This window comes from Lytechinus variegatus, chromosome 3, assembly GCF_018143015.1.
Source record: "Lytechinus variegatus isolate NC3 chromosome 3, Lvar_3.0, whole genome shotgun sequence".
NCBI classification, from domain to species: Eukaryota; Metazoa; Echinodermata; class Echinoidea; order Temnopleuroida; family Toxopneustidae; genus Lytechinus; species Lytechinus variegatus.
Genome location: NC_054742.1, coordinates 17150217 through 17175733, shown reverse-complemented (window position 1 = coordinate 17175733; position 25517 = coordinate 17150217). Strand labels below are relative to the sequence as shown.

The 25517-nt window shown below is 32.9% G+C and overlaps 1 protein-coding gene and 1 long non-coding RNA gene across 2 annotated transcripts in view; both read right to left on the bottom strand.

Annotated features, from left to right (window-relative positions):
• Nucleotides 1-2904: 2904 nt before the first annotated feature.
• LOC121410363 lies at nucleotides 2905-6897 on the bottom strand. Its single transcript, XR_005969323.1, has 2 exons — nucleotides 3886-6897; nucleotides 2905-3844 (listed from the first exon to the last, which is right to left on the bottom strand). It is a non-coding gene; the product is annotated as an uncharacterized LOC121410363 (long non-coding RNA).
• A 1398-nt stretch (nucleotides 6898-8295) lies between these two features.
• Nucleotides 8296-25517, bottom strand: part of LOC121410360 (multiple epidermal growth factor-like domains protein 11) — a 67432-nt gene continuing 50210 nt past the window's right edge. Inside the window, exons 13-28 of the mRNA XM_041602393.1 lie at nucleotides 25213-25325; nucleotides 23622-23785; nucleotides 23085-23190; nucleotides 22519-22665; nucleotides 21078-21215; nucleotides 20404-20532; nucleotides 19731-19859; nucleotides 19110-19244; nucleotides 18549-18677; nucleotides 18026-18154; nucleotides 17583-17711; nucleotides 16984-17140; nucleotides 16372-16583; nucleotides 13593-13718; nucleotides 12827-13018; nucleotides 8296-12034 (exon numbers count right to left, since the gene is read on the bottom strand). Coding sequence (XP_041458327.1) covers nucleotides 11829-12034; nucleotides 12827-13018; nucleotides 13593-13718; nucleotides 16372-16583; nucleotides 16984-17140; nucleotides 17583-17711; nucleotides 18026-18154; nucleotides 18549-18677; nucleotides 19110-19244; nucleotides 19731-19859; nucleotides 20404-20532; nucleotides 21078-21215; nucleotides 22519-22665; nucleotides 23085-23190; nucleotides 23622-23785; nucleotides 25213-25325 — 2341 coding nt within the window. The 3' untranslated portion in view covers nucleotides 8296-11828. The remainder of the gene's footprint in view (nucleotides 12035-12826; nucleotides 13019-13592; nucleotides 13719-16371; nucleotides 16584-16983; nucleotides 17141-17582; nucleotides 17712-18025; nucleotides 18155-18548; nucleotides 18678-19109; nucleotides 19245-19730; nucleotides 19860-20403; nucleotides 20533-21077; nucleotides 21216-22518; nucleotides 22666-23084; nucleotides 23191-23621; nucleotides 23786-25212; nucleotides 25326-25517) is intronic.

Sequence of the window (25517 nt, the reverse complement as noted above, 5' to 3'; positions counted from 1 at the left end):
GTCTACTTTGAGCAACATAAAGTATTTGAACTCAAAACCATATCATTTGACCTTGAAATTATTGCAAATATAGCTATTTGTTGCTTCATAAGTAGCATATTCAAATCGCGCGTGTACATTGTACTTTGCAACACATTTCAAAATGGATTTTCTCATAGAGAGAATACCTGATCAGGCTGATATTTGCAGTATTAGTAGTCTTTAATGGGTTCTTGGAGGATCTACAGATTAAGTACCTATTCTCTCATGACAATGACCTTGAAAATACAGCTGAAAATCATAAAAATCAATAAATCATACAATTTTCATTAATAATCAAGTGTTTTTATCCACTTTTAATTGTGTGTTATTCCATCTTAGATTGTGAGTTCATGCTGATAATTGCAAATCATGTTCCACTTTTGGTCTACTTTAAGCTACATGAAATATTTGAACTCAAAACCATATCATTTGACCTTGAAATTATTCCAAATATAGCTATTTGTTGCTTTATAAGTAGCATATTCAAATCGCGCGTGTTCATTGTACTTCGCAACACATTTCAAAATGGATTTTCTCATAGAGAGAATACCTCATGAGGCTGATATTTGCAGGATTAGTAGTCCGTAATGAGTTCTTGGAGGATCTACAGATTAAGTACCTATCCTCTCATGACAATGACCTTGAAAATACAGCTGAAAATCATAAAAATCAATAAATCATTCAATTTTCATTAGTAATTAAGTGTTTTTAACCCACTCATGTCTTGATAAAATAGTTACCTAAACTGTAGATTTTCCAAGTACTCATTACAGACTATTAATACTGCAAATATCAGCCTGATCATGTATTCTCCCTATGAGAAAATTGATTTTGAAATGTGTTGCAAAGTACAATGTACACGCGCGATTTGAATATGCTACTTATAAAGCAACAAATAGCTATATTTGGAATAATTTCAAGGTCAAATGTTATGGTTTTGAGTTCAAATATTTTATGTACCTTAAAGTAGACAAAAGTGGAACATGATTTGCAATTATCAGCATGAACTCGCAATCTAAGATGGAATAACACACAATTAAAAGTGGATAAAAACACTTGATTATTAATGAAAATTGTATGATTTATTGATTTTTATGATTTTCAGCTGTATTTTCAAGGTCATTGTCATGAGAGAATAGGTACTTAATCTGTAGATCCTCCAAGAACTCATTACAGACTACTAATACTGCAAATATCAGCCTGATCAGGTATTCTCTCTATGAGAAAATCCATTTTGAAATGTGTTGCAAAGTACAATGTACACGCGCGATTTGAATATGCTACTTATGAAGCAACAAATAGCTATATTTGCAATAATTTCAAGGTCAAATGATATGGTTTTGAGTTCAAATACTTTATGTTGCTCAAAGTAGACCAAAAGTTGAACATGTCTTTCAAGTTTTGGCTTAAGCTCACCCTTTGTATTGAAATGACACCCATTTGAAAGTCAATGTAAACACCATTTGAATGCCATTTGATTCTGGAAAATTAGCCAATTTACTGTTTTTATTGAATTTTAGGTGTGTTTTCAAGGTCATTACCAACAACAAAAACTATTTCTGCAGACATATTCTTTTAATACTAATTACAGACTATCATCACAGAAGATATCATTGTTTTTCGGCTCTTCATCCTTGAGTTATCACAATTTGAGAAGTGTTGAAAAGCATGTATGTGTCATTAACATCAATTTTAGGGTGTTTACGACCATTTTGGAATGCGCAAATCAGCCCCTAAACATTCCGGTAGCAAAATTTCTCAAGTAACACTTGAAAATATGGGTAAATGTCTATCAAAACACAGAAATTGGTCCCCCTCCTCGATGGGACGAGAGGTGATCCGTGACCTTGAACTTGGCATCTTTTGAAAAAAGTCCAACTTTGAGGGCGCCCTACAGGAAAACGACACATACTCTTGGGTCAATTTTTTGTAATTCTGTTGAGTATCTGAAAGTCCATAAATGTGCATAATATTTGGTTCTAAGCTAATTTAGTTTTGGATTTATGAGCCTCCAAACATGCTTCTGAAATCATTGACATGGATGCTTAACGCCATTTTCGGTGACCTCGTGTGCGAAATCCGGTTGACAGGTCCGCGCTACAGTATACTCTGCATATTAAGACCAAAAAGTTCTTCCAATTTACTTAAAATGAAGACTGTAATCAATCAAACTTTGCTGCAGTAGTCAATCAAAAATAGGCAATTTTATTTAAAATAATTTTGTTGTGTGCGCATTGGTTGCTATGGGAGGCTGTATCTTAGCAACCATTTGACCTTGGGGCAAAATATTTCAGATTTTTCCGTCAGACACTTGGGGCAACATTTGGTGCGAGTTTAAAGAAAATCGAAGAGGGTCGGGTGACAAGCATTGGTTGATTTGACATGGATTGACCCATTTACCAGTTTTCACAAATTGACTGTCAATTGTAACTTTTTGAAACTAAATGGGATGGATTGTTGTCCAGTACATTCCTGTGATTAGAATCTTGATGTCTATGTATTTTAGCTGAAGATTCCTCCCAATTCAAATAATTCATTATCAACTGGAGCTTTATTTGTTGTCAAATGTTCAACAAAAATATTGTTCATTCTCAATTTTTTACTGATCATCTTGAAAATTAGGTCAGTTATTATTTCTATTCTATCATTGATTCATTTTGATTAAAAAAGAATGAATGTATGTGTACATTAATGTGTAAGAAAATTGAATGTTCAGGCTATTGAAGTTTGGCATATTGTTGGAATTGTTTTCACATGGGTGTTTTTTACTCATAAATCCTAGAGTATAAATCCTAGAGTTCAAATCCCACCATAATACATTTTAATAGATATGCCACACAGATCTAATTGTACTCAGGCAATAAGGCATCAATATGGTTTTGAACCAGCTTTCAGCCTTCCCTGAGCTAACACATTTCTGTTTGCATTAGCTTCTATACAAGCCCATACTGCAATCTTTTCAATTGAAGTGTTTCTAATTGTAATTGTATATGCATTTTACTGCAAAATCTTCCAATGAATTTCTGTTATTTCTATATATAGCTTGCCAAATTTCTGTATTGATACAAGAATTGAAAAAAAAAATGTTTAGCAGATAATAATATTCATAATGAAAATAATAATTTCAACTAGTACTTTGAGACCATGTTCTGGAGTGCTTGAAATCTTTGTTTCAATTTATGCACTGTCAAGTATTTGTAACTCAAGCAGTCCAATGGGTTGTAGTTTATACATGAATAAAGTTTTTTTGAAGGAGCCCCAATAAGACATTTTTAGGCATATTTTAACCAATACTGCAGGCAATTGGGAATGTACATGTCTGTGCAATTGCAACACCAATCAACACTAAATTTTACCAGGTTTGAATTTGATAATGGTATCACTTTTTTTTGGGGGGGGTTCAATCTCACTTTATAAAGAGGAGTGAGTGTGCACAAGACATTGTTATGTTTATTGCTTACTTTTATTTCCTTGATTTACCTTGTTATATTTCAGAGGGAAGTCTAGCTGAAAATATGATACAAATATACCAGGCTTTGAGTAAGTATAGCAGGAATTATTCATCGGAGGATGAATAATTCCCTCTATACTTTCAAAATAAAGGCCTAGTAAATTTGTTTTTTATCCTACTTTAACAAGTTTGAGCAATCATAGATTTTGAATATTCAGTTCTTGTACTCGTATCCTTTTTTAATCTGAATCATGATAACCCTGCTGCGCTGACTGACCTACTTTTCCTGAAACCACACGCTCAGCACATGGAACGTGTATTAGCGCTTGCGCCGTCATGATCTGTAACATCAATGATGGAATAGTGCACAGGCTAAATATCCCATTATTGACTTTAACGTATCACTGTTTGACCTAAATACTCAACTTCCTAAATGCAGCACCTGCTTTTTTTTCATCCAGTTTTCTTGCATGTTTAGTTTTAATGTTTTTAATAATGAACCCATCTCACTACCAAGAATGTTCAAAGCTCATTTTATTACTCTTCTTTACCCCAAGAATTTTTTTTAATAGGGTTTTCTTTGAAATATCCACTTAAAGGGATGCTCAGGGCTGAAATGTTTTATATCTGAATAGTAAAAGTAAAATTTAATGAGTGAAATGCAGAAAATTTCATCAAAATCGGATAACAAGTAACAAAGTTTTGTCCCATTTTGATCAAATTTTCAGTGTTTTCTTAGCCTGATTTTTCTTTATCTGTTCAAATCATCTTTACTTAAGCCTGGATTACATGTACTTCTTTAAGACCCCTGTTACATCTGAAAGATTCCCTACCTCGGGCCGGCCCGGGCCTACCTCAGGTCGGAAAGAAATCAGTTGTAAACATCCCAAACCTACCTTGGGCCACCTTTTAGCGAATCTACCCGAGACCACATCCAGATGTAGTCTCGGGTAGGTATCGGGCCGGTCCACCGATTCGTAGATGTAAACGCACACAAGCTTTCGAACCTATCTCGGTCCGTTCGCCAGCTGTCAAATTACGTCATAGTGCGCGCTATGCCCTCCCCAGCCATGCCCGCCATTCTTCGAATGATTTGCGACATGTGAATTGTGATTGATCAAGTCTTTGATTTGAGTGGAAAGAAGGAAGCATTTTAAACGTATCCTTTTCAAGTCGATCATATGTTCAACGAACGTAACCAAATGGCGAGCTAGCAGCCGACGAGTGTAACAAAATGTAAACAACTTCAATTAGCGCGCAAATTATTCAGAGCCCAGATCGAGAGCGCTTTTTAGTGTCAGCAATCGGATACCGCTCGAAACTGTACCGATAGGGGAGGGAATAAACGCTGTGATGTAAACAGACCACATTTCGGACTCGGTCCGTTCGTGAAGCTAATCCAGCCAAGGTTGCAGGTGGACTCGGTCGGGTCTCGGGTAGGAAACTTTCAGATGTAACAGGGGTCTAAGTACATCACATATATTGGCTCTTAACCAACCTCAGCAGAGAGGTGTTTCATAGAGCTGTTCATAATATTACAAAGTACTTCATAAATGACAGGAGTATGACAAGCCAAAATGTGTTTGAACTGTCATGTAAGTTATATGCAGATCATTATTTGATTCTTGCTTGAAATGTACATTTTAGTGCAAGATGTATTTGAAATATAGTCAGACGTTTGGATATCATTTGGGACTTAAGGCTTGCATTTGAACATTTCATATTCTCGTCATTCATAAAGGTATGTATGATTTCCAGCAGCTTTATGAAAAAACAGATTACTTTTATAAAAAGGGGTCATCTAATAGACTCCTATGCAGTTGGTTAGTAATGTTTGGTTTGAATTATGGTGGTCATTTGACTTCATAAGAAAATTATCATGTTTGGGAGCAGTAGACATGAAAAGACCTTTACAAATATTGTGATATAAATGTTTGTAATGAGTAAAGTTAATAGACATCATTCTATTAGGTAATCGTTATAAGACTATGATTGGGTTCTGGGTAAGGAACCAAGCGCTGATGCTATGAAATGTGATTTTGATATATCAGCCCGTATTCTGAAGTCAGGTTAAACTTAGACTATGGTCCAACTCTGTGCTAAAATTATGGAAAGCTAAAAATGTCAAAATTGTCCTTACAATTGTATGCTTCTTATGTTTACTGTGCTCTTTCCTAACTTGTGAATGGTATAGAAAGCTGTCTTATCTATCCTTCCAAAACAGCTGAGAATGATTTGAGAGAAAAATGAGCTGATACATTGAAAGTTTACTGATTTATGCCGCCTTTGGGCTATTGCATGTAAATGTGACATTTAGCTTACAAAATGTGTTAGATTCACTACATATAAATTTCACAAAATAAGCCAGTAGTGAAATGTAGCAAGTCCAGATATATCAATGCACTAACAATTTCTTGTTTTATATTCCAAAGTCAAGAAATCTTTTTTTATTAGTTTTTCTGTGGTGCTGCAATAAAATTGATGGAAGAGCTTGAACATAGTTATGAGGGACATGGACATTTAATTTCCCATTTTTTTTTTTGCAGAGTTCATGTAAAATACAAAGAAATCATGACTGGACTGTACAGAATTCTTTCAATGTAATAAATGACATGTGCATATGTAAACTTTATCAGTTTTATGACTATTATGTGTTTGCATTTAAATACAGTCAAACTTGCCAAGAAAAAAAATTCCTCTGACAAAACTCTACTTATTTGGCTGGAAAGAAAGAAAAAAAAAAGAGTCCTGATTTTGTTAATACCTAGACTTTGGCAAGGTTTTGATTGAAAGGGACGACTTATGTTGGCTTTCTTACATCTATTTCTTCAAAATATCATGGGGTCTCGTAATACTATTTCTGCCATACCATAGCATATAAAAACATTTGGCATACAACAAGTTCCAAAGCTGAAAGTACAGATTAACTGTTGTTTTAGCTTGATAAAAAGTTTCTTTAGCCAACCAACTTCAAGTTTTACGCTGTGCTACCCACTTTTTATTCCATTGCAAATGAAAAAAAAAAGATAATTAAGGGAAAGAAAATGAAATTCAAATATACCCAATATTTTTATTTTATTGGTAAGAGAAAGAAAAACAATTTTTCAGGATTTTGCTAATAACTTTCACACTTTCGTGTTCATCAATTACACATGTGATATTGTCACCTGGATGGCAAAAGAGCAATAAGTTGTGTGGCTAAGCAGTTTTCAAATTCCAGTATGGCTGGTGTAAGCTCAAACACATGCTATGCAAAAGATACAGTGCACATGAGTGTTGACACCCTTGGGAATATTAAATGCCCTTCTGCCAGTCAAGTAATGTTATGATAGGGTGGGAAGTGTGAGATTCATATAAATAGTAGACCGGCCAAACGTCAAAAAGTGCTCTAGATTGATAGTTTTCACAAACTTTTATTTTGAGAAAATTGCAGTTTTGTGTTTCCCTGTGCCATATGTTTGTGTGTAATATTCAAATTTGAAATGCATATTTATGAGGCATAATTTGAAACTCTGAAAAAAAATAATTTCATATCAAAGATAATCAAAAATATGATGATAATCTGTCAATATCAAAATGCGTGATTTTCGACATTCTTTCAGATTTTACGCTAAAAATAACACTTTCACGCAAAATTGCGTACGCTATTCCTGGGTATTTTTGCAAGACTATTAGCTGGGATGCCAAGCATTAGCAAGCATTAACAAATTTTGCCGTTCAAAGAATAAAAAATCGTTTTGGCTGGTCTACTATAAACATAGATATGGGAATGTAGTTGGGATGCAGCAAGAATGTGAGTAAAAATAAATGAGATTAGAATGGCAAAACAAGAAAGGATTAAGGAAAACAAATGGGTTTCACAGAGCATAACAGGAACCGTCACTAAGATTTAGAAGGCAACAGCATATATGAATCAATTATATATTTTGAATGCCCAAGAAACAAATTCCAGGGCATCAACATTTACTGAAAATCTAGTTTCAAGGCCCCATGATTCGTCATGTTTATTAGATTCAGGGCATATTTACATAAAGATTTAGCTCCAGGGACCCTCTTTTTCCCACATTGTCAGTAGTTCCAAGGACCCTACTTACCCTACAGAACGAGTAGTTCTGGGGGCCCCCTAATTTTGACTTGCCAGTGAAACATACCTACCACATAATGGGTTGAGTGCCGACACCCCCCCCCCCCCCCCCTCTCCTCGGGTAATGCCTTACCTAATGGCACTAGCCATTGGGAATCAAACCCAGGTTACTGGATTCTGAGACCCCCACTCTACTGACTGAGCTATCATTTAAACATTCAAATATATCTAGCACCCTCTAGGTGATACTTTTATTTTCCTTTAAAAGAGCTTGAGTATTTATCTTGCAAATTTAGGGATTTGATATGAAGAATCTACAAAGTGTATGTCCTGAAATTTCCATTCCAGTCCATGCTTCAGAAAGGTTTTACTAGTATATCAAATGGAAAAACAAACAGACATTTATTTTGATCGGGCACCAGATCAAATCAATTTTCATTTCATATCCTATACATCTGTTTTATGGCATACACATCTGGAAATGGATTGGAAGAGGTACAGCCTCATTTTGGTGAATTGACCAAAACTATAGATAGGCTTTAAGATAATAGTTTCATAAAAAGCAATGGGCTTTTAATACTTAGAAAAGATGTGAATGGTCAAAGATGGATGGGGAAATAAAGGAACAACTCAAGAGATCATGATATTCAAGCTTTGAGAACATGAAGAGCTGCTTGTAACTCTGATGCTGAGATTTTTTAACACAAAACAAAAATGAACACCAAATCAAATGTTGCGATATGAATACTAATATTATATTTACAATTACAGTATGACATTAATATATATTTTACAGACTTCAGGCAAGTTAAGATTGCACCATACTGTACAATAACCTTCCTCTGTAGAGATCATAGTCTAATACAAGGTCAACAATTTATGAATTTCCATACGAATAAAATCAATAATAATAAACTTTTCATAATTTCATTTTTTTTAAAGTCAACATCAAATTTCCATTTTTTATCAATAACAAACTCATTGTGTACAAGATTTTGTGACATAAAAGCCACGTCAACTGTCATTTGATGTAATAAATATCCTTTACAACTTATTTTTGGAAACAACCTGCTGTTACGTAATGGACATTCAGCATTTTTGGGGGTGTATATATATATATATATATATTACACATACACTATTTATTTGAAAATAGTCATTGAGATGATTGAGAAAATAATATAAGACCTACCAAAGACACATTTCATAAAGAGTTACAACTATGGGAACAGTGACATCATGGCAATTAACATGGTAACAGGGCTAAGCAGCCAATCACAATCAATGTTACAATGGTAATGTATAATGGCAGAGTTGCAAGTCTTTATGAAACAGACCCAAGGTATTAATAATTTTACAATTCATAGTGATTGATATGATAAATAACAATCATTACAAAACGCACAAATGACCTTGTTGCATCTACATTATTTCATCCGGAAAAACTACATTATACAAAACACAGACCATTTGGCAAATGAATGAATTAAATAAGCATAATTATATTTCCAAGAATTCAATTGATTTATTACAATATACTCAAGTAGAAAAAAAAGTGTTATTGGAAAATGAAGAAAGGTGGTAATGGTAAAATTGCTTTTGCTATTAATATTATTTCAGAAGTTATAATTACGCACAAACATAAATGAAAGAGCAGAAAATATGTATGAAAATCCAGGTATGTAATAAGGAAGACACATTCATGCATCTAAGAGCAGTAATTTGCCCCCCCCCCAAAAAAAAAAAAAAGATTCATGAAACAATCACATTGCAAGGTCATGAAGTTTAAATTTTAGAACTTGAAGGTGCATGTATTTTATTTTCTTGTCATATTTTACTTTGGCTGACTGACAAATATTTTATATAATTCACAAAATACATTGAAAGTACATTTAACAAGAACACAGCAAAAACTGTGGTGTTAACCGGTGTACATAGAGGACCACACCAGATATTTTATACCTGTGTTAAATTGGTGTGGTGTTGGTTTTACACTATAGGTGTTATTAAAACACCTATGGTTGTTACATTTACACTCTTTGGTGTTATATTCAATCTCTATGGTGTTATTTTAACACCTCAAAGTGTGGTCCTCTATTAACACCAATTTGTGTCAGTTTTAACACCACAGTTTTTACAGTGAATATGTTAATTTTCCCCCACCAGGTATTAACCATTACAAAGGAATACTTCTGAGAACATTGAGTCCATGTTCTCTTCAGTCCACAATGTTATTAAAATTATGCAGAAGATCAGCATTACACTGGAGAAAGGAAGACATTGGGCATTTATTATTTTTATTTTACCCAAAATATCCAGGGAAAATATTTTTCTTGAGTATTATGTTGCCGTTTTGGACTATGTATCCTCTTTTCAATTAATGGGCAATAAAGTATATAAAAACTTTACATTTTATATTACAACTGAGCATGATTATATACACAGAAATGATAAATATTCACAATCATGAAAATGGAATTCATTCCAAGAGTTGATAAAGTACATCATATACAAAATGATTTTTCATAAAATAGCATACTAACTACTATATTACAAGGTTTTTATAGTTAATATCAAAAAGTTGTCTTTTACATCACCAACATACAATCTAACTTTGGGATTTGCTTTGGTGGGTAGAAAATACATCTTAAAATGTATTGTTCCTTATTATACGTGTATATAATAGTTACAACAATGAGACTAAAGTCAGAATGGCCTTGAATGGTCAGTCTAGAGGTCGTAAATACTGTATACATAGAATATTTCACGGTATCTGTTCACAACTTCACTTTAAAGGAATAAAATTACTTCCTTTCTGAATCAATGCAAAGTGAATAAAAATGCAATAAAATTGCAAAAATGGACTTGTGAATTTTTCATGTTGAAGCAAATTGTGAAATATCATATCCACAAGATGACATATACAGTAGCTGATGACTATTATAAAGGTACATGTATTAACTAATCAAGCACAAGCTGTCGCATTGGATGTTTAATACAAACAAGACTCGTACATGTTATTTATACAATTCAACAAACATATTTACTTGTACGTTAACAAGCATCATGTCATATCGTATTTGGTTGAGTTCATCGGCAATTGGCAAGTTTACAGGCAACAGAAGCGATATATAAATAGAAGCAAGTGGTTTTTGGAAGAAAAATATACTTTAACCCTGTTTTAGAAGACGGCCAACAATGTACATGCAAATCAAGAATACAAACAAACTTAACATGATTTTTACCCTCTTTCTATAGTACACGAGTTGCTTTTTTTTATTAAGAAAAGGTGAAAACATAGATGAAAAAATAGACTTTATGCCCACCTAGGCCTGTTCTTTGCAATACTATTCAATCTTGATCAATTTGGAAATTCAATTATGATTAGTCTATGACTGATTTTAAGGAGATATATTTAGGAATTCACTTTTAACGTAAATGGGGTTTGAATCAGTGATGTCATATGAAGAAGCATAGCTACATGTACAAAATTCATCTGCATTTCTTGTACTTTAATTTCCTACATATCATCAATTACATTTTCAAATAATTTTCATCTATGTCTAATCATTTTAATCAAACTGATATTTCCAGGTTGTGATGATCAGCTAGTGAAATTTCAACCAAACGCATGTATACCAGAATTCTACACAACAGCATTACTTGCATACATCTTTTATTGGAAATTTTTACATAGCAGTAGGCTGTATTCAATATACTTTGAGGTACTACTGATTTGGAATAAGTACATGAGCAAACGAAAAACTGAAAGCTACTATACACATCATACCATGAAGTATATTGTATCAAATTGGATTTACCTTGCATCATAAATGAAAAAAATGCATACAAATTGAAATACTGATTGGTTTGCTCAAGATTCATAAGGGTCCTTTCATACAAAACTTGTTTTCTATAAACCAATTGTATAAGACAATAGATTCACTGTATATTAATGATATGTACCATTTTCATATACAAGAATGATGACAGAGTAACTTTAACTATAAATGTACATTTCAAAATTGAGTATACAAATTGATCCAGATGTAAAAGATTATCCAATCACTGAATGTATCAATTTTGCCAGGATCTTGAAGAAGCAGATGGCACAGAGTTTAGTTATGAGTCCTTTGGCATGCCATGTTCACATGGAAGTGTACCAGGTAATAGTTCGGAAAGTTGAAACTAACAACAACATCTCAGTTACAATTCCATGTAACCCTTAAAGTATAGCAAGTATCTACATTGAAGTTTACTATTAAGTAAAGCCTATGAATTGAGAGTCGGTCTTGATCTCTTACTGAGTTCAATAAACTCATCTTGTTCAATATGTGGTGTGGTTGGTAATGATCCAGAGAGACTGGTAGAATGTAACCCTCTCGGTGTGTTATCATACATATGAGATTGGTCTGACAGCTGAGATGGTAACGTACTACTCTTCATAGTTGATTCCTCCATTGATGATAAAAGAGGTTCTGTGAAAGAAAAAAGACAATGCAAACATTAAAGTTAGATATTATTTCTCAAACCTTGCCTAGTCTCTTGGGAAGAATACAAGGTTTAAATTCAATTGTTACCAGTTTGATATTTAATCATTAACTACCCAATCCTCCAATTCTTATATAATTATTCAGGTTTACATTATCCTCATGGCCAATGAGTTAACTTCACTAATACATTCATTGGTGATTGTGTTAACTTCTTCAAAAACATAGGGTTAATGTTAAGACTGTTTAAGGGTGTTTTTGATGGAAGGGGTTTGTTTGGGGCTTCTTTGTTATTTTTCTGTTTACAATATCATCAGGACAAAACCAGTGTTAGGTTAAGTTTTAAGTTTGTATTAGTGTGAAGATTTTTCCATTGCATTGATTGTCACCAGAGCAAATAGCATACAGCCTCTTTTAATCTATTTATTATATTATAAACAACATACACATTTACACTTGAGTCATTTCTCTACAAATATATGCCCAGCCAAAAAAAAATTCATAATTTTCATAACAGATTTGTAACCTAAACAAGCCCATCTTACATTGTGCTTGATAAAACAAAATTGATCTCCTGCTACAAACAGACTTTCAAATCCAAAGTTCGAAACAGATGAAAAGTTTCAAGTTTGGGATAGGTCAAGACCATAAAAATGAAATCTTATATTTCAGTCCAATAAATTTGGCTCAACTTAATTTCAAAGCCTAGTTGTCGTGCTTTGTGACATACAGATCAATATTTTTATAGATCTATAAATGCATCAAGAGAGTGTATTATACCTTGACATGGCAATGCTGGTGTATTTCTTGGTATACTAGAATAGTTATCAGGTACTGGTGGTAGTGGTTGAGAAGCTTTCCTAGCTTGACCTAACATCATTTCATCTATATCAGCATAGATATTCTCCGTTGAATCTCCAGGCATAGAGTAACGGTTCATAATTGGGCTGCTGTTCTTAGCCTGTTTAAAAACTGAAATAAGGAGGAATAATAATGTCAAATTAATAAAGACTGCTAACAATGATCAATATATTTCAAACTTTGAAATGGTCAATTATTGACTCTTTATTATAACAAAAACATATATTTTTCCTATCTACATGTAATACAGGATATACAATACTGACTATAAACTATCAATTGGGGGATTCACAATCCAAAACATAAGGAACAAGACACAACAAGTAGTATCAAGGTAACAGTCCTGTCAGCTACAAGGATGGGGCATTTAATGCATCTATTTAAGAAAACAGGCAACTGCAGTCAATTTACTTCCAATCTAGGATGCAATTTCAACACAGCCTTTTAATCTGAAAATAACTTTATAATTTGATTTCACTTCAAATTATTTTCTGCATCAATCAAGGGCACTAGCCAATGGGAATATCATTTTATTCAAATACAACAAACAAACAGGCATCAATGCGGACAATGAGATTTGCTAAATAACTACATCTGAAGTGCTTCCACAAAACATGGTTCAAATAAACTTGTTTTTTCTTTACTTAAATGCAATAAGAAAAACATGTGAGGATGGTATACTTACTTTTTGATTTTCCAGGTTGTATTTTATTTGGTTCTTTGCCATCAAATTGATTGATATTAGTTCTAAGAGGTGGGACAGCTGGAGGTATGCACTCATAAGAGTTAGTAGCTTTTTCACAGTTAGAGTCTACAGCAGGAAAGGAGATATAATATAATTTGTACAAAGTAATGTTATTATGTTTGCTGAGCTAGATTTGAAAACAAAAGTATCCGTTATGAAATATGGTGGTAAAAAGCAAAATCATTAGACTGCATTTTAAAACACAATGCATTTACAAGAAGCATATTGAGATTACAGGAACTCTATTTTCATATTTCTAATTAGTATGATATTTCAAACATGGTAATCTCATTGCCTTAAAAAGAATTCCACACATCTAGTTCAATTTATTATGTATTCTTATACTCACAGTATGAGAGATTTTTACTCACACCATCAATAATTAGACATACATATTTTCATATAATGCTTCAAAACAATACAATGAAATTTGGGGGGTAACATTGGTTGGGAAAACTACATGGCATATGCTCATTATACTGTAAATATCCGGCTGTTCCAGTATTTAAGTTTGACTCAGTAAGACATATTAACACCATCTAATCTAGTAATGCATAAGATCCACACAAAAGCATTATAATTCATAAACAAATTGCAGATTATAAACAATCCTTTGCAATTCAATTATCTGAGCATCAAATCTACAAAACTATTTATCTTACACCTAATATTTGTCTCTTGTTTAATCAATTCTAATTGTTTTGTGCTCACTCTGCATGCATCTCCCATGTATCATCCCTATGTGCACAAGGTGCAGTTTAAAAAACAAGGGTGGTCAATATGTAGTGGATCCACTATATAGTGGAATTCACACACAGATTGCTCACAAATATATTTGAGTCTCTTTGTTATCATGACATATCAATAAACAAAATGAAAGTGGACATTCATATTTGTTAAAACTTAAAAGATTTGGAAGGGCAAGTCATTGTGTGAAGGACTTGCCCTTCTTACATTTTATTATTTTTTGCATGACTGATGATGTGATATGGTGATGATGATTGCAGTGACTGTGATGGCAACTGTGATGAGCATGTGACTATAACTGAATATTGAACAGAACAATAATTGGTCAAAAAAAACTATCCCATTAATTTTACCAGTATTACCCTACAAGCTAATCAATATGACACTTACATCACACTCTGATAGATTTCTAATAGTATACTACAACTTAAGTATGTTACATAGAGTTTAAAATCTGGTTTGTTCATTTCAAATCAATAGCTCACATATCATAGGAGTTTGCTTATTATATATCACACATTAATGACAATTTCGTTCATTTTATTACCAGCACAGCTACTACCTCTTACAAAATAAAAATACTATTAAGGTATGTAATTGATAAAAAAACAATATGATAAAAAAAGTGTGCATTTTGAAATATGACGGAGGACAAAAAATATGAATAATGATTATGAACTGATTAACGTATTTCATTTTCATGCTGTTTCACTCTCTGACAAACACTTGTATGGCCGTTACGTAATATTGCTGCTCATTAAGGGATAGGGGAAACAATTTGTAAACTGATGCTATGCATATTCTAGAGCATTAGTAAATGCACACACATATATAATACATGTATCAGGAATATATAACACAATAAATGAATGCACACATTGGGAGCAGTGTGTTAGTTCTGTTTTTGCCTGCAAGATATTGATTTAGAATGATTACCCTCTTCATAGTGATCCTCATCACCCCTCCCTGGGGGAAGAGGAGGTGGAATCGTTGTTTCATATGAGTTGTCAACCTTGTCTTCCATTACTAAAAAGCATACAATTTCAAAAACTATTTATGATGGAATTTCATTTGTATTTGCAAAATAAATTTGGTTGATTTGAATTCCACAAGGAATTAATATGAACTCTATATGAATTAGCATTTTTTATCTATTCTCATAAAAAGAAGAAAATATGGTTTGTCTACAATGACTTCTAAGTGTGTGTAATTATATAATTTAACTAATCATACACATTTTTTGTAACTTCCACTCTCGGGGAAAAGGGAAATAAGTAATGACAATTACTGGTGAGTTTCTAGCTAAGAGCTTGGAATATTTCCAAAATCCAAATAAACTATATACAGCCCCATACAACTTTCATTCATCAGTATCAATAGCCTCTGGCATATAGCCAAATATCTGAGAATCAAAACAACAAACATATAATTCATATCCTGAACGGAAGTATTGGGAGCTACTTTTACAATTTCAACAGGAAAAATAATCTATACTTAATTATAAAAATAAAGTCTTTAATAGGTTGCTTTTTCCAATAAATGGCCTTTACATTTAAATACATGAGACAAGGAAACAAGCAGGATAAATTTAAAAATAATAATAATACCCAACATCTATAATATATATAAAGTGCTCATGATTTGTTAACCTAATTCATGCCAAAAACGAAATTAAGTTTCATTCATTTATATAATTGATGAAAATAAACATTTATTATGCTTGGATTACAATTCAATATTCACTGACATAGAGAATAATTATATTTATATTTTTGATGTATATTTTTCTTTTGTCCTTAAATATGCTTCAAAATCTAAGCTCTTAACCCATTCAACCCATAGTTTATTATATATCTGGAGCCATTCAGACAAGTATACAAAGTTAATGATCTCCCATCTCTCAATAGAAGACACCTTAATATGCAATAATTGTGAAAAATAAAGCAATTAAATGTTATCATACCCAACTCACCAAATGATTTGCCTCCAACAGCGCCCCCACAAATGCTGTCATCTTCAATATTTTTAACTGGTGCCATAAATAAAGGATTGACATTCTGTAGTTTGAGTTTGTTGTTACCCTTAGCTCCTACAGGTGAGTCTCTGGCTGGAGGTAAACTATGAGCGTTACCATTGGATACCACAGTAGGACCAGATGAGTTCATCATATCACCTCTTGAATATCTAGGAATATACAAAAATTTGGCTTTTATAAAAAGCTGAGCCAAACTAATACCCTGTCCTATAATCAATATCATCAATCCATTTTTGCTATCTCACCAAAAGATTACACTTTATGTGGAAAAAAGCTATTCTAAACTTTATTACCTACATGTACAGACAATGATGAGATAAATTGTTATGAATATGAAAAACAAATCAATTTTCATTAGTACACAATTAATACTACTGCCATCATTTGTAAGAAGTTGAATATTGACAGCTTAAGCTGTATGCAACTAAGAAATTGAAAGCCATTACTGCAGAAGACAGCAAAACCAATATCATGAATATATATTTTTTTCAATTTCACAAAATAAGTCTTTATCATGGAAATATCATTAAAGATTCATGAAGTACTCACGAGATAGCAAATCCATAGTCTGGTTTACCTCTGTATCTTCTTCTCCATAGGAACACCAACATTAGTAGAATAATAAGTATGAAGATAATAATACCCATTATAATACCAATCATTGGTCCACCAGACATCAGACCTGTTTGTTGGTTCTTGATTCCAGCTATAAGAAAATTGAATGGTATGCAAGAATATACATTGAAAATTAGTTGTGATTTCAATGTGGATATGTATACAGTTATAAAGTGGTCATCAGGGGAAAATGATTGAATGCTAAAACCATGGAGGGAAATTTGCATTCTTAACCTTTTAAAATTTGAATTTTGCACATCTGAACACACCTCACTTGTTGAAATTATTGAACTGATTTCAATTGTAAAGAAATATTTCCATGTTGCTTCAGACAAATTTGAGACAACTTAAGGGCTTGCAAATCTATGATACTATGCCGGGATACTATGGTACACTGAGTTTGACTACCTCAACAATTAAGAGTGAATTATAAAATTAATCAAATACTAGTAAATGTGAAAGATACCATAAAACCCTCCAGAGCCATTTATGAATGGAAGTTGACAATATGAATTATATCACTCCTAACTTACCAATATTACACTGGCCACCATAGACATTATCAGGACATACACATCCTCTGACTGAATCACATACATAGTTAGAATTAGGGCAGTTACATGTCTCCTTGCAGTTTGATCCATAGAATCCTGGCCCACAAACTATAACAGGAAAAGGATGCAATCATTCTTTATTTCTGGGTTTTTTTTTCAAAGAGTGTAAAACACTTCTCAGTAGTTACTCCAAACAAACGTAATTCAAATTTTCTCATTTCATCACAAGAATACAGATGCCTATCTCTTGCATATTACTATGCTACACATTATAGCAGATTAAGGACTTTTAGTAATGAAATAAATGACAAACTCTTTTGGGGGGAGGGGTAAACAAAATCATAAAGAGGCTTGGAATATGTCAAATCAAGAAAAGAATTCACTAGTTAAAACAGATGAAATTCCTGTTATTACAGACTTACCTTGTTTACAATCTTCACCATAGAAACCAGCTGGACATAAACACTGTCCACTCACATGATCACATTCAGCTTTACCTGGGCATGAACATGTCTTATTACAGAACATACCATAGTGACTTGGTGGACATTCTGTAATAAAACAAAAGTAAAGTAGCTTTGATGTAAATAGGTATATAATTGAAATTATATGACAGTTCTAATGAAGGAAAAAATCAAGGTAATTAACATATTTGTAACTATCACATATATTTTCCTGGAAGGGGAAAATGTTCTTTTGTATGAATATCTAAATTTCACCAATTTCTTTGAATATGATCACATGAAACCCATTTTTAGAACTTAATCATCATCATTTGAACAAATACAGAATAAAGATTATAAACAGGCACTAAATCACTTTATAGTGAAATCAGCTTTGACATACTCTTATCACTTTTGTATTCAAGGAAATGTTAAATGATGTGATAACTTATCGTATGAGGGGAGATGGAATTCTAAAGATAAGATTGGTAACCCTTCTCACTTAATTGACATGTATCACCAATCCATCCAGGTGAACAATCACACTGTCCAGTTATAGGATTACAGTCTGACTGATGCTGACACTTGCAGTCAAACTGACAGTTGATTCCATATGTTCCTGGTACACACACTGCAAGAAATCAATGACGAAAACATATCTTAATTTAAAACTCATATGAATCAAAACATATATTGAAATCTGTACATTATCAAGAGGGTATGATGATTCAAAGGATAATGTATTTTCATATTTGGTGTTTATTTCTTACAAATTATGTTTCTTTGATTAATTGAGTGATGGATTTTACCTAATTATTTTCAACTAATCTCTATTCATAAGACAAATCAAACTTAATTTTATCCATATATTTAAGGGGTAATTTCATCGCTTTGCAATATAATGATTATAATGATAATATATTTATATGATAATATCATGAGCCATTCAATTTAATAACAATAACTTTTTTTATGACAATGAGGTTATTAGCCAAATTTTCAATTGCCTCTTTATCTAGAATACTACTGGAGACATTTTTTTACAATAAAGTGAATAACTCACATTTTTCACAGCGATGTCCTCTGTAACCGGTGCTACAATCACAATGTCCATTCAGTGGGCTACATGATGCTGTACCTTCTTCATTGCATTCACATTCAAAGTTACAGCCTTCACCATATCTTCCTTTGGGACAACCTGAAACAAAAGAAGACAAATTTATGAAGTAAACATCTCTTCTCCTCATGAATCTTCAATGTAACAAAACAGCCATTAAACATTTACTGTACTATAATAGATCAAACAATTAATACATCTCAATGATCATTGCAAAATTTGATTATATTGTGTACATTGATAAAATTCTTATAAATGACTCACTATATTTTCAATTACCTATTTATCTTAAACAATTTCAGAAGCAATTGATTTTCTTATTGAAATACCTTAACACGAAAAGAAACTGTCTCAGCCAATCAAATATCTTTTATGATAAGGGACAATCGAGTCTTTTTAATCGTAAATGAAGATAAGGTATATCAGGATATGATAAAGAAATGAGACAGTCACTATCACTAGTAATGATATAAATCTGTTACAAGGCTGGGGATGCACTATATTAGCTATATCAAAACAACCTTGTACATTCCTCTAATTAATCAGAAACAATATAATTGAACTTACTCTCTGTACACCTTGGTCCACCAAATCCAATAGGACACAAACATTCTCCATCATATGGCTCACAGGATGCACCTTGTGCACAGTCACAGGTGAAAGAACATCCATAACCATACCGACCTTCTGGACATCCTGAATTAATTAAAATAATAATAGTTGTGTATATAGCACTCAATACTTTGTGTTTCTAAGTGCTTTACATTGTAATTATTATTACCCAAGTCATCGGATCTTTGTGGCCAGCACACAATGTATGCATATTCTCCACTCTGTGGGGAGCATTCCAACAAGAGTTCCAAGACTCAATTGCTAAGCATACTATATGGGCTTACACATAATACCAGGTACTGTAATATTATAGGGACAAATAATTGAAGAGGATGCGCTCCTGTAATATTTGCTCTGATGAAGAAATGCATAAAGGCAGCAAAACAATGTGTAACCTGTCATATTGTTAAACATGCACAGCTGTACAAATGCACTTTACCCTGACCCAAATCCTACAACTTATCTAAATTAGTCTGGAAGCAACATTATCTTAACCTTATATATTGATTTGCAGCTTCTTTTGGTTTAATGACTATTTTGTAGCCTCAATATTCACCATTGAATATAGTTAAATGTAACAGAACGTGAATATGTTGAAAGATCTCAAAGATAAACTCCAAGAACTTACTTTGACTACAATCAGGTCCAATCCATCCAGGTAAGCATTCACATTGCCCAGTGACAGGGTTACATGTTGAATTCTTACTACAAGCACATTCCTGTAAACATCCAACACCATAGAATCCAGCAGGGCATGCTGTAAGAGAAGAATCACATAAAGAAAAATTGTTTGTCAGTTATTACAGGTCAGGTAGTTTGATCTGACCAATACTATGTAAATCTCTGGAAATTTAATCTGAATCCAACATTACACCTTAAAACATGACAGAAAGGTTGAAGTAAAAGATGGTCTCTAATATTTTTTTAATTTTTCATTGACAATTACAAAATCATTCTGTGATACAACTTCATTAATTAATGTCCTCATTCAAATGTTTTTGTTTATGAAGAAATATTACACTACTTGTGTGATATAAAATATACACAAAATCATGGATATGATTCACTAACATGAATTAAACAATTCACATATTTCATTAATAAAAATAATAAGGAGCATTTATATAGCACAAATTTTTCATTTTCATTTGAATTTATGTAAAGTTGTTGAATTCCTATTTCATTCATTTAAAAAAAGTATAAATTGACTGCAAAACACCATTTTCAGCAGTATTTATTGATTTGTTCTTGATAATGTAAACCTTTATTTAAGTCAAAACAAATATAGATATATTTTCTTACGTCTATCACAGTTAGCTCCTTGATAGCCAGGAAGACAGGTACAACTCCCATCTCTTGGATGACAGGTAGCATTACCATTCATACATACACCAGGACAGGGGTACCCACAATTATAGCCGTATGTACCTTCATCACAAACTGTAATATATAATGGTTCAATGAGAAATAAAGAATATTTTATGATATATTCTTCTAGTGAAAAATTATAATCAAGTTCCCTTTACTTGACAGAAAAGCTTTGAAGAATAATCATGAATAAAGGAATTTTAACCCTATCTAGGCCGGGGTATTTTGGGAGTTCATATGAACGGGGGGGGGCCTCCCAAGCCCCCCCCCAAGATCTCGTCCGTCGACCGCACGATCGCGCCGAAAATTGGCACGCGGCTTGCCTGGGACATAATCTACAAGATTGTATAGTAATTTATTTCATGCAAATCACTATTAAGTGAATATGCTAATTTATGTGTAATTAGTAGGCGAAATCATACTTTTTCCTCTAACTCCCTAATAAAGCTCCAAATGTACTAATTTTTGGTATAGAAACTTTTTGTGGTGTTCTTAGCAAGTGTACATGAAAAAATTGTGATATCAAATCATTTTCTTATGTATTATATTGTTTTTTGCAATTTCTTATGTATTTCTTTGTTTTGTTGACCCGTTGTTTTCCATTGTTTTTTCAATGAAATTTGTTTGGGACTCTTCTGCGATCATAAAAAGCATCAAATAAATACATTTAGAACAGCAAAACTAAAAATAATCATACATTTATGAATTTTGGTTGAAAACACAATTTGCATTGACTTTGTACACAAAATCACATTTCTGAGCAATTTTTGGTCTGACATTGCACTTACATAATGTTGCGTAATTTCAGAACCACGTACCCGGGTGACGCAAAATTGGTCTAAAAGTTGCGCAAGACTTGAAAGTAAAAAGTCAGCAAGCAGCGCGGTCAGAAAATTTTATGCGGCGAAAATATCGCACGATTCGTTGAGGGGGGCCTCTGAGGCCACCCCCCCCCCCCCGGCCTAGATAGGGTTAAAGTGATATAAAAGAAAATAACCCTATAAAACCACAAACTTAGGAAATGATTTGTGTATCTTTGGTACAGAATCAGAATGAATTTTTCATTTCATAACTTCAAAAATATTCAGAGCTAAAGCACTTATCACACTATCATATCTATGATTAATTCAAATCACACAAGATCACAATCAGTTTTAAATATTTTAACAATTTCCCCAGTCATCAAAGAGATTGAAACTTCTAAAAGAAATCGCAAGAATTTACGAAAGCATTTTTTATACACTTTAAATTTGATGGATTTAAAGGTACACACAATCTATTTATATGCAAATGTATCAACTTTTCATCCAATCACTTTCTGATAGGTATTCTAACGTTTCTGACCATGCTGTTGTATACTTGGCCATGCACTTACCTAACTCACAGAACTCTCCAGTGAATCCTGGTGGACATAGACATGTCCCATTCACAGGATCGCATGAACCTTCATTCTCACAGTGACATGTCTGAGAGCAAGAAGGTCCCCAGAAACCATTGGGACAAGTACTGGAACATAGTACACCTATTGAAAATAAAAATGGTAAAGAACATAGATAATTTCTATAGATATAATCAATGGATTATCTATAATAACAAGACTGATTGTAATGACTTGAGACAATATACAATTTTTCCTCAACAATCATCATATTAAAACATCTTCTTTTACGACACATACATATTTGTTTACTTTTGGGTAATGAGTAAAAACATATATCTCCCTACTCACTACAGTACACCCATCTAACAATTCTGAAAAAAAATTATACGCTACTCAATGTTGACTTTAATTGAGAATAAATCAATGCTTCCTATACTATTGAACTGATTGTGAAATACATTAGTGACATAAAGCATTGAATCAAGAATTGGATATTGAATTAGTTCTCTCTTCCCTAGCATGAGATACAGAATGTAGCCCCTGCGGCTAATTAGTCCTACCTGTGAAAGGATTATTACATTGACAGACACCATCAACATTAGAACAGGTTGAAGAGTTTTCACAGTAACTACATGTATTGACACACTCGGGTCCAAAGGCCATTGGCTGGAGAAAAATATAAATATAAATAAATGCTTTGAAAGTTTCTCACATCATAAGATGATCTCAAAATGCAATGGATTCATTCAAAAACATAATCATTATATCAATCTAAAGGCTCACCACTGAAATCATATTTCTTTAAACAAGAAATTTTTTATTAATATAAAAATATTACTGATATAACTGATATGGCAGACAGAATAAAGAACAAATGTTTGTGTTCCGTCTTCATAACTCATCCATAATGATATCAAAAATTGTTTATAATAATTCAATTAATAGTTTGCAAAGTAATGAGGTAATACTGCCCTCTACATTCTCTCATGCCAAATGTGTACTTCTTTACATTATATAATCTATAGTTTCTCTGGTCTACAAAATTCTCTAAAATTTTAGAGCATGGATATCATTACTTTCAAGCAATTATTACTCACATTGCAAGCTGTTAGACAAGAGGGTTGTAACCATCCAGGAGTGCATTCACACTCTCCAGTAACGGTATGACATGATGCTCCGTTCCCACAATCACATAATCTACTACATCCATCTCCAAAGTAACCATTCTGGCATGGAAGATTACAGTGAACTCCTCTCCAACCTGAAGAGAAATAGCGAATCGACAGGAAAATTACAACATTTAGAGTCTATTCCAATGGATGTACTTCTTTAGCCTGTTCAAATATGATCTTGCATTACAGAGTTGCTTGACCCTATAGTCAATAGACTACCACTGAAAATGTAGATAGTGCTCTGTTAAGAGCTGTAAAGCAAAAGTTCTACATGTCATTTATTACCTATGAGAGGAGTATACATTAATCATTTTATTTTTAGTTAGATTTTTACAAGCACAGTTTGTGTTGGGTTTTTATTTAATAGCTTGTGATGTATTTTAATGCATGCACAAAGAAAAAAATTAAGTCTTATAGTGTTAAAATTGTTTTAGATGTCACTCATACATGAGAAGAGTCATTAATAATCTTCTCAAAGCTATTAGACACAGGAGCATGCTATACTTCAAGAATACTTCAGAAGATATTGTTCATGCGTAAACATCTAACACCAAGCAAAAGTCTCCCTCAATCCATAAAATTTATTGTAGGTGATATTTCCTTCAACTAAAAAATTCATCTACAATATCTCTCCAGATTATCATGGACTAATTGAATCATTTCTGTCTGAACCAAGCTCTGCTATTTTCTTATTATCTGTTAGTCTAAACAAGTAAGATGTATGTTCCCAGACAATGATGAGTAAGATCATTTCTTGGGACCCTAGCTCATGATGATTAACATGATACTTCACTATCAGATAAGAAAGGTAAAACCAAGAGAGACACATGGATACACTCTCGACATTCACACATCCATATTCTTTCAAACATTCTCATAATGATTTTCATATGTTAAGAGCATTGTAAATTCAAATAGCTGCCCTAATATAGAAACTTGGTTAAGACTTTTTCAACTGCCTTTAACCTAGTATCTCAGAAAATTGCTTTCAATTAAAAGACTATGTGACTGATTTGTGTCAGAAGGGAAAAGTTTGTTGAAGGCTTGAAAAAAGGTGTCCTTAGATTTCATACATTATAAGACAGAATTTTCCTCATTAAAATCAACATATTACAGATTTATCTTACACCACTAAAATACAAAACAGCATAAAACAGAATTCAGTTTAAACTGTGATGAGCTCAGTTTTTACTATGTAAGCTTGATCCAAGTAAGAAATGCTCCTAATTTCAGTACAGGCCAGTCATGGGGTTTTCCTTACTTGTGCATGTCTATTTCACAGACAAGAAACAAATCAAGAAAAGCATTCCCCGGATTCAGAATTGACCACTTCCAAACTTTTCTCTCTGACAGCATCAACTGACGACATGCCATAAGGGCACAAGATTATATTTACAAAGACTTCACAACTTTATATCCATACAACTCTGATGACAGATGCTTAATCTAAACAGATAGGAGGAAAATGAAGAGAAGATGAAGTATAAATAGAGTGTGAAGAGCAGGAGATTCTTACCTGGGGCGCAGATACAGTCTCCGTCTATATGATGACAGGTGGCTCCGTTCTGACAGTTGCATGTTGCCTGGCAACTGTGGCCGTAGCTACCAACAGGACATGTCTCGTTACAGCTGATTAATAGAAAGGGAGGGAAGTACAACGAAAGAGCAAAATTTATATAATTTCTTGAGGAGGCAATAGTAGGAAATATCATTAGCAATATTTGTTGGTGACCGAGGAATATGTGGGAGTTTAGATCAATGTGCAAATCAGGCATTAGTCATGGAATAGGAAGAATTTTAAGACAATATTGAACGCAGTAT